The following is a 10,438-nucleotide window of genomic DNA, read 5'->3' on the forward strand; positions in this document are numbered from 1 at the left end:
CTCCCCGGGGCTCAGCCCTCCGCCCCGCCCGGCCGCGGCGAGCCGGGCCCGGGGATGCTGCCGGACAGTCCCGGGGATGCTGCCGGACAGTCCTTCGGATGCTGCCGGGACAGTCCCGGGGATGCTGCCGGACAGTCCTTCGGATGCTGCCGGGACAGTCCCGGGGATGCTGCCGGACAGTCCTTCGGATGCTGCCGGATAGTCCCGGGGATGCTGCCGGGACAGTCCCGGGGATGCTGCCGGGGCCACGGGCCGGGGGGCAGCAGCGCTCCGAGAACGGCGGCAGCTCGGACCGGCTCCTTCCCTGCTAGGGACACATCACTCCAGTGCTGGGTATGACGCTTACTCAATATTTATTTCAACTTCCCCCCTAGGCTCTACTTTACCCCTCTGCTTTCCTTTATTTCCTTGTCCGTTTCCCTCCTTTAACGTTTCCATCTTTTTTATGTATCATTTCTGTCTGCTTATGTGTCGTTTCTGGCTTCCTCTTATGGCTCTTGATCTCAACTCCTTTTCTCCTTCTCCTCCCCATTCTCAGTGGTGGTTTTTGTGTTTTCACTGCTGAAGAGGCGGTCTGGGAAGGGAAAAGGAAAACTTAAGCCAAGTCCTAGAACTCAGCAGTTGGGCACAAGAAAGGCTCCCTTACCCTCACCGAGAATCTCTCGCTCCCGGCACGGCCTGCGGGAGCAGCCCCGGGGGCTGCGGGCACAGCGCCCTGCCAGGACCCTCCCCGAGCCCCGGGAGCGGCGGGGCAGGGCCGGGCTGCCGGTGACACCGACCGGGCCAGCCTGCAGGGGACACTCGGGGAGCGCGGCTATCTCTAAGCTGGGAGCACAGCTGAAGCAGTCCTGGACTTCACCAAGATTTGAATTCAATACTTGCGAGGAAATGGGTTCTGTGGGAATTCTTAGGTGCTGCTGATGTGCAGCAACAACAGGAGAGTGGGGATTTTTCCCATTTCTGGGTGCAGAGGTGTGAATGACAAGCACCTTCACGTGAAGAAGCCATCTCGTCTTTGTGGCCTTTGTTCAGCTCTGCAATGAAGCTTTTGCTCACGTTATCTAAGGCCTGAAAGAGATGAAATTCTTAATAAAAGCCCCAGAAATGCAGCTACATACCCAACATTTTCCTGTTTTCTTTTGCTGTCTGCTATCATTACCAAATCCTTTCCTGCTGTAAAACTGCATTTCTGCAGTACTACTAGCTGGAGTATCCCAGCTGGGATAACAGCTACTCACAGAGGCTGCCAGAGCTCCTCCTCCCCCAGCAGCCCCCTTACCGCAATGATGCTGTTCTGAGCAGCTTCACTGGGAACAAGCTTCGCCTTCTCCAGAGCTTTTTCAAAATTCAGGATTGCAGACCGGTAATCTTTCAGTTTCACTGGAACAGACAAGGATACCAGCTAGTTTTGCCCAGGATCAGGAGAACAATAAGAAGAAATCAAGCTAGTCTTGGCTTGATTTGAGCAGTTGCTTTGGCTGTTAAATCCTAGAGATGTTTTCAGACAAGCTTCTCCACCCTGAGAGCAAAACCTGTGCCTGCATGTTTACCTTGTGCCTGTGCCACCAGCACGGTGGCATGGAGCTGCCACTCCACATCTCCCTCTTCATCTGCTGACTCCAGGGACATCTGGCCATACTCTTGGGCTACTTCAGCTTTATCCAGCTCGAGGTAGCACCACCCAATTTCATGGAACAGCCAGGCCCTCTCCAAGCTGGATAGGGTCAGTGGGATCTTCTCCTCCCAGCTTCAAGCAGAGTAAGACAGACAAACCTTTACCAAACTTCACTGGGGACAGTTACAGCTCAAACACTGATTTGATAGCAAAGGGTTGAGGTGTGAAAATTTCCCCAGGCCTGGCTGCCGTGAGAACACACAAGTGGAAAACCAACACCTGGGTCACTCCAAGCCCCTGATGCCTTTGCTGCTGGGCTGTACATACGTGTTGATGGCCTGCTGGAACTTGCCAGTTCGGGCGTACACGTGGCCGATGTTGTCCAGGGCCCGGGACATGGCTTCGGTCAGAAAGCTGAGACAGGGAGACAAAGGGATTGTGGCACTGACATCGTCCTGTTCCTCACTCGCTCTGCATTTCTTCAGCCTCGTGGTCCCTTTGGTGTTCCCCATGCCCTCAGAAAAGTGTTGGGAAGTAAAGGGCCCAGGTCAGGCTGAAAGTCATGAAATCAAGGTTGATTTTTGATTTCATCTACAGCTCTGGCAGCTGACCCCATGAGACATAGGGGAAATGGTTTAGCTTTGCCTTTGATTAGTATTAATTTTAATGCAAAACTGACAGTCCTTGGGAAAGTCTTTCCACTTTTTTTGCCTCTGTTTTTCCCTTTGTGTCCCTGACACTTATGGATGATTTCTGTCTTTCAAAGCAAAGAGCCAAAAAGGTGCCTGCAATGTGTCTGACCCTGTGCTTGGACCAAGCTTTGCTCCATGCGACAGGCAGCTCTTTCTGCAATAACAAACCCTGTGGGCTTTAATTCTTTTTCTTAATTATCCTCATTCTCATCTTCAGAAGCAGCTTTGCCTGCCTTTACCTTAGAGACAGAAAGCTTTGTGCGGGGAGCATAGGATGGGACTCGTGAATCACAGACCGGTTCGGGTGGGAAGGGACCGTAAGGATCCGAGCTCAAAGCCCCGTCACGGGGTCATTAACGCGAGTCATTAATGAGTCATTAGCAGCGTCCCCAGCTGCGGCCGCCCGAGGGCGCAGCCCGCCCGTCCCCGCCGCTCCTTTTCCTAAACCAACATTCATTTCCAAAAGGGTTTTTGAAAATGAGAAATTGTGGCTGCAGCTCTCTAGCTACAAAGCGAGGCACACAGATTTCCCAGGCATTGTCCTAGGGAAGGTTGTGAGATGATTAGAGAAAAGAATGAGGAACAAATCTTATTTTCACTTGTTGTACTTGTTGTGAACACGTGGGATGTGTTTTGAAGATTTGTTCACTAAAGGGTGATTTCTTAATTAGCTAATAATGATAGGTGTTTTAAATTCAAGGATTAATCTAGTATGTATTGGACTGTCTGCAAGGGCGATGAGTTTCTGAATAAGTATAGTATAGTATAGTATAATAAAACAATTTATCAGCATTCTAGAATCATGGAGACAATGCTAATTATCCCCACACTGGGGATGCCCTACTACAATAAGAAACAACCACTCAGTGATGTTTGAAAAGCTCAGTGACTACTGCAAAACATGAATCACTTAAAGCCATGATTTCTGCTATGCTTTGCAAACTCTTGCTAAATCTAAGACTACATTTTGCTCCCTGTGGTTCAGCTGGAAGAGCCGTGTGTGCTGCAGACAGGTAAGTGCACCTGGAAGAGACCTTTATTTCCAGCCATGCTTAATAGTCTCTATGAAAAGAAGTTTAAGACAAAATGTAGCAGAAAACTGGAGCAATTTCAACCCAGGTCTTCCTGAGAAGAAAGTACCTGCTCAAGATTAAAGTGCTGAAACTGGGACTTGTGTTCTTTTGCTTTGCTACAGAAGAGGTTCTGATGTGTCCTGTGCTGTGGGCCCTTAAAAATCTGATTCAGGCACCTTGTTTTGAAATAGTGAAGATAAAAAGTCACCACAGACCCCAATACTCAGGCAGAGCTGAATGTGTAACGCTATTAAACCCCCCAGGTGAGAATTACATTACCTAATGCTAAAACACCCCCACAGAGGCATTTTCCCCTTTCTCCACCCACCTGAACTTCCCAGAACTTACTGCTGCCTGGCACAATCCAGATCCATCTTGTGGCTGCGCAGAGCTGCCTCCATCTGTCCCAGTGCCAACTGTGCATTCCCAATGCAGCTGTGGAGGTTCCCAATCAGTTCATTCTTGTTGGGAACTTCATCCTCTGACCACGCTTGTATCTTTTTCAGCAAACGCTCAGCTTTCCTGCAGCTCTCCTCAGCAGAACCTCTGGCCAGTGCTGGGGACAGGGAGCAGAGACATTGAGAAGTTGTGAATTCCCCATCCCTGGGAGTATTCCAGACCAGGCTGGATGGGGCTTGGAGCAACCTGGGATAGTGGAAGGTGTCCCTGTCCATGGTAGGAGGGATGGAACGGGATGAACTTCAAGGTTCCTTCCAACCTGTGGGAGCCCAGGGCTTCCCTCTGGCTCTGTCCAGAGGTCAGGACAGAGGGTCAGGAACCCCCCTGGACAGAGCCCCCAGAGACATTGGCTGTGATCTCTGTCCATGGAAAAGAGTTTTCAATCTTACAGGAAGAATCACAAGCTCTGAGTGTTTGATAGAAGTAATAATTAGATGTGGCACAGGTGCAAAAGTAAAATTTTAGGATTCTAGATGAGGGGTCCAAAGGGGACAAGATGGAGGAAATTGGGTGTGCCTTGTCCTTTTTCTCCTTCTTCATGCCCTCCATGTCTCACTGTGGTCTTGGCATTTTTCTGTTGGTTCAGGCTGGGGACACACTGTCCAACGTAGGTGACAGATATTGGCACGTTCTTGTAAATCCAGCCCAGGGAGTTTCTGGTGTATAATGTCTGTAACATCCCACTGAGGGATGTTACATTGGCACGTTATTGTAAACATAGCACAGGTAGTTTGTGGTATATAATGTTTGTAACATATACCAGAAACTGGGGACTGGGTTTAGGCTGGGGACACACTGTTCAACCTAGGCGACAGATATTGGCACGTTATTGTAAATATAGCACAGGTAGTTTCTGGTGTATAATATTGTAAATATAGCACAGGGAGTTTCTGGTATTTAATGTTTGTAACATCCCACTGAGGGCAGAGCCCCACACGCTGCCCTGCAGGACAGAGCTGGGCAGGGCAGCAGAACATGTTAGAGATAAACCAGAATAAACAACTTTGAAAACCAACACAGACGAATTATGGTTTCTTCTATGGCAACAGGGCAGAAAGACAGAGACTTTCTACAATCTTGGAATCATCAATACCTCAGATTCTGACACCAACCCAAACCCTCTCGGGATTCTGTGATACTTGGGAATTGAGACCTGGTGAAGTGTCAAACCCTCAGGCAGAGCTCAGGAATAGCTCGAGCTCTCCAGAGCAGTGGGAGGCACTCAGCTTTTGCAGCCAGGAACCTACAGAGCTCGATGTCCTCCATATCCTTTGCGATGGCCCTGGCAATGTCGGCTGGTTTCTCCTTCCTGCCGCGCGCCCGGCGCTGCCGCAGGAGCTTGCGCTCGTACACCCGCGCGTAAATCGGCTTCTGCTGCTGCCAGAAATCCCGCCGCTGGTTCAGGTAGGAGATGCCACTCAAAACCAGGTCCATGACTTTCATCCCCTGCCTTGTGCTGCTCTGCATCAAGTCTGGAAATAAGAGAAGGTAGAACCCAAGTGAGAATCAACAGAGCTGAGCTGCAGCTCAGTGGGGAATTCATTTGGAACGTTTTTCTGTTCTGACACAGTCAGTCCTGGAAATGAAAGTGTCCCGTGCTCCCCAGAGTTGAGATGATGGGGCAGCTAAAAAAAAAATCTGTTACTCTTGTAGTTCAGTGAGCTGAGCTGGTGTTCCAGCCTCATATCTGCTGATTAAAGCCAGGACGGGGCCCAGTAAGTGGGGCCAGCTGTGCTGAGCACCTGTCCTCTGGGACAGAACACCTGTATGGCACATCTGTATTGACAGAGCATTTTGAGCAGTGCTGTGGATCAGGCTGGCAGATGGAAACTGAGAGGGCTTTTACCTGCAAACCAGACCGCCCACATGTATAATTAGTGCTGGCAACACTGTAAAACCTGTGAGTAAACCAAATCTTAATCACTTCTTTATTTCAGGGTGAAAAGTGCCCTAGAAATACAAATTAAGGAGCATCACCTTTGTGCCTTTTTCTAAAATAAGACTGTTGTCCCATTCCTGCATCTTGACCTTAACAGCATTTATAACAAAGGCACAGAAGAGTCACAGCCCCATGAGCAGATATCTGTGTCCCCACCACTGTGAGCACCATGTGCTATGTGAGCTCTGGTACAACTAACGAAGAGTCACATGGATTTAAAAGAAGAAAATAAATAAAGAAGAAAAAAAAGGGGTGAAAAAAAATAGAATCTGCTGAGAAGGAGAAACACCTTCATCCTTGAGCAATTTCTCCAGGTATGCCTTGTCAGCATAAAGCTGTCCCAGAAGCTGTTGCTCTGTTTTTGGACTCTTCTTCTTTGTCTGTTTTTGATCCTTTTGATCCTTTGGTTTGTTTTGCTGTTTCTGGCTGGCTTTTTTGCTCTGCAGCTAGAAAAAAAAACAAAAGGAGATGGGGGACTTCAGTGGGGAACACTGGAATGAGAATTCTGCTTATACTCCATATAAGACATCTTTTTAAAATAAAAGCAGAAAGTGTCTCACCAGCTGCTTTGGCCATGAGCAACTGAAATTCTGCAGCCAGTTGTGCTCCCTGGGGACCACAAGGGTATTACAGAAAGGGTAAGAACTAGTTCTGGCTTCTCAGAGGAATAAGACACTACTGCAACGGAGCATCCAAAAGTGAAGCAATAAAGAAAGTGTCCATTATGAAAACTGTGACCTTTAAACATCAGGTAAACCCAAAGTCAATACTGGAGCTCACTGTGCACTCTTTGACCTCTGGGGTGTTACTCATTAGATGGGTGGCTGGCATACCCCAGAGATGGGCTGGAGGAGAAATGCCAGGTTTTGTTCCTGCATGGTGGCTCTTCCTGCCCTTCTGCCTTCCCCTTTAAATTCTGGGTGCCTTGAGCCAGACCTGCATTAGAAGCAGGTGACAAATACTCTCATGACAGGCCAGTGTGTTTTAAAGCTCAAGAGACCCTTCAGCAGGCCCCCTGCTCCCACAGCCGTGTCCCTGCAGGGACTGTCACTCCTCTGGTGCCCATTTCAGCATTCCAACAACTCCAGAAGTTGTCCAGCAAGAGCCCCGTGCTGTACCTCTGCCTGCCTGCTCACAAAGCACAGCTCCTCCTTGCCCTCCAGCTTCACCGAGGATGGATCTGCAGACACAGAGGGGTCAGTGTTAGTGCTGCCAGTAAAATGCCCAAAAAAGGTGCCAAGCCCAAAACGTTCCGTTTCACCCCAACGTTTTCTAATCCTTTCCCATGGAATAGGGGGTGTTGGTGTGTTCTGGGAGCAGGGAATGCAGCTTGTCCACCAGCTCCTCTTGGGGTTTCAATTCACACAGCACCGGGGGCTGCTGTTGCAATATTCCTACAGACAGGGTACATCCTGCATGGAAACTGAAGGAGAAGGATGCAGGTTCTTCTAGGGGATCACAGCTGGAGCATGAGATGGAAGGAAAGGTATTTTAAAGGTTTGTGCACTCATTAGGGCAAAAGGCCCATTGTGTTTTCAGTTGACCCCAGTACCACCATGCACCCTGGGAAGGAAGAGAGAGGAACAGTTCTTTGTTTGGTCTGAGGGAAGGACAGAGCTTCTGAGCTGCTGCAGAATTCCCTTTGGCAGCCCTGGGGCCCAGACCAGCAGCACAAACACAGGCAGGTCACAGGGGCAGGTGTTCCCATCCATGCAGGGGAGGCAGAGCCAGGGAAGCAGCCTGGGGATGTACCCTGTTCATGTGTGTGCATTTCCCAACTGTTCAAACATCCAGATCCACGCTGGCTTGTTTTTATGTTTCCCTGCATCTCACAGCTACTGACTGATTGAAAAGAAGAGTTTTCTACTTTTTTAATTCATTTTTGTGCCTGCAGCCTAGGGGATCCAAAGGTGGTTAGAGCTCTTGCCTCGGGATATTGAGCTGGGAAGATTTCAGCTGGAGCTGTGATAATATCTCAGCATTGTGCTAAGCTCAGGAAGCAGCAGGAATGGAGGAAAGCAAGCCAGATTTGGAAAGCTTCCCTGTTTTTTAAATAACTATCCTATATGAAAGTGCTGCAGGCTCTGGTGCCACTGGCACGTGTTAAACCCTGGCACTGGGGGAGGGCTGAAGTTTTGAAATTTTGGAGAGGGAGGCCCTGGCCTACCTGGGAATCTGTGTAGGGTGTGAGAGGGGCGTGCCAGGTGCTGGGCAGGGACAGGCTCCAACCCACCCCACAGGTTTGGCAGCCCCAGAGGAGCCCTGCACACGTGTTCCACTCACATGTCAGCAGTGGCAGCCCCAGGTGAGGTGTGTCCGTGCCCCACAGTCGGACACGTCCTGTCCATGCCTGCTGGCACGGCTGAGAGAAAAACTAAGTGAAAAGAGTTTTCTGTTTGTTTTAAAGCCCACGAGGTCCTTGGCCTTTCTTGTCTCTCCAGGACCTGCTCAGTGATCTGAGCCAGGAGTGGTGAAAGCAGAGCTGGTTGCAAGAGTCAACAGTTTCACTGCTCTTTTGCAATGAAAACTGGAGGAGAGTCAGGATTTCAGGAGGCCAGTCTGAGGTAGCGTGGCATATTGCATTCCAAGCTTGGAATACAGGGATAAAGGTCTCAAAATGGATTCTGTAATTAGTGCTGGAGGTAGATCATAGAATCATGAAATCCCAGAATGGTTTAGATAGGAAGGGACTTTAGAGCTCATGCAGTTCCATCCCCTAGAATTGCACCTCCCATGGGCAGGGACATCTTCCACTATCCCAGGGTGCTCCAAGCCCTTCCAGCCTGGCCCTGGACACTTCCAGGGATGGGGCAGCCACAGCTTCTCTGGGCAACCTCTGCCAGGGCCTCCCCACCTTCACAGGGGAGAATTCCTCCCCAACATCTCATCCATCTCTGCCCTCTGGCAGAGGGAAGCCATTCCCCTTTGTCCTGGCACTCCAGGCCCTTGTAAATAGTGTCTCCAACTTCCCTCTCAGCTCCCCTCATGTACTGAGCTGCTCTCATCTAATCTCTCATGGATGAGATGAGCTGCTCTGGTCCGTATTCTCTGGAAAGTTTCCATGATGATTTTGGAAACTGGAGTGTGGGAATTTACCTACACAACTCAAGGGATCAGGTCCTGTGTGTGAACAGGTGTTCAGGGGAGAAAGAAAGAACAAAAGGAAAAAAGAGCAGGGCTGGCTCTTTGTGGGGCTGCCTGGATTTGTCTGCCACAAAGAACACGAGGCCAGAAGCAGAGAGAGGCTCTGCTCTGGGGCTCTTGGGTCACTTGCAGAGCTGATTTGCCATCAGCCGTGCCCTGAACAGCATTGTCCAGGCTCATGGGGGTCAGAAAGCGACACTTCTTACTCCCAATGCAGTTGATAATGGCCTCCTCAGCCTTGTTGATGCCCAGCTGGAACTTCTGCAGGTCGGGGCGGAGCCTTCGGCCTCGGTGGTAAAACACCAGCGCGAACTCAAAGTCCCCCATGGTGTACAGCGTCTCTGCTTTCTGGTAAAGCCCCTAAAACCACATTTGGGGAAAGAAATTGATAAAATGAGGGGAAATTTTGCTGGATCTCAAGTAACTCCTGTCAGGCACGCGTATAACAACTTGCCTCTGTTAAAGGCCAGACCTGGAGGTGCCCGAGCACCTCAACAGCTCTGAGAGCAGCAGAAATCTCAGGAGTGACTGGAGTTTCCTCACAGCTCTGCCCCAGACCCTGCAGGGTCTCACAGATCCAGGCCAGCTCTCGGCCATCCCCCTCCTCCCCCTTCAGCTGGTTACCTCAGAGAACGTATTGTCAATTTGGAGCGAGGCTTCAGCATCTTTCAAGGAGTTTTCGGTGTCTCCAAGTTTCAGAAAGCACTTGGAGCGGGTGATAAGGCAGTGCTTGTCTCCTGCTCTCAGCTTCAGTGCCTGGAACCACAGACACAGACACGTCACCAGTGCTGGACATGTCACCACACACGGAAATGTCACCTGTGCTGCCTCAACGCCACAAACACACAAGCGTAGGTATTCGATGCCACGGTTCCCACGTGGATCTTGATGATGGATGAGGATAAAACCACAAGGATTTTACTGAAGAGTTTTCTCTCGTTTTTGCGCTGCAGGCGCTGCCCTGTCCCTGCACTGCCCCGTGCAGGGTCACCCCCCGTGCCGAGCCCTCCCGGGGACACGTCCCTCGGTGTCCCCGCCTCTTGCGGGTCCCCCCGCCTGAACCGAACCGCATCCCCGCCGCTGCCCCCGGTGCCCGCGGCGCCCTCACGTCATTGAAGCAGCCCAGAGCTTTGTCGTGCTGGCCGCGCCGGGCCAGGGTCGTGCCCTCGGTCATGAGGCTCCCGAAGGAGACCACGGGCAGCTCCTCGCCCGCCATGGCTGCGCGGCGCCGCCGTTGCCGAGCAACGCGTACCGGGCACCGCCCGCTCCCGGTGCTCGCCCCGCCCCGGGAGTGACGAACCGGCCGGTGCCCGCGTGGGCTGCCGGCGGCCCCGGCGGCCCCGGCCCCGCTCCCGGCGCTCACTGTGCCTCTGACCCGACCCGTCTCCGTGCCCGTGGGGTTCTGCTCTTCCACCGGCACGACCGGGAGGGGCGGGAGCGCGGCCGCTCCGCACAGCCGCGGTGCCACCGGGCAGAGCCGGTTCCTCGGCCCCAGCCGTTCGCAGGGCAACCGGAG

At 51.4% G+C, this 10,438-nt stretch overlaps 1 protein-coding gene across 1 annotated transcript; it reads right to left on the reverse strand.

Moving 5' to 3' along the window:
- Positions 1-336: 336 nt before the first annotated feature.
- ODAD4 (outer dynein arm docking complex subunit 4) lies at positions 337-10,226 on the reverse strand. The gene is made up of 12 exons (XM_021532977.3): positions 10,031-10,226; positions 9,547-9,678; positions 9,129-9,282; positions 6,897-6,958; positions 6,068-6,224; positions 5,087-5,311; positions 3,729-3,936; positions 1,943-2,029; positions 1,551-1,747; positions 1,280-1,380; positions 990-1,068; positions 337-574 (listed from the first exon to the last, which is right to left on the reverse strand). Exons 1-12 carry the CDS (start codon positions 10,136-10,138, stop codon positions 504-506), a joined length of 1,581 nt encoding a protein of 526 aa, XP_021388652.2. The 5' UTR covers positions 10,139-10,226; the 3' UTR covers positions 337-503.
- Positions 10,227-10,438: the final 212 nt, after the last annotated feature.

The sequence above is a fragment of the Lonchura striata genome, chromosome 25 (assembly GCF_046129695.1).
Source record: "Lonchura striata isolate bLonStr1 chromosome 25, bLonStr1.mat, whole genome shotgun sequence".
NCBI lineage: Eukaryota > Metazoa > Chordata > Aves > Passeriformes > Estrildidae > Lonchura > Lonchura striata.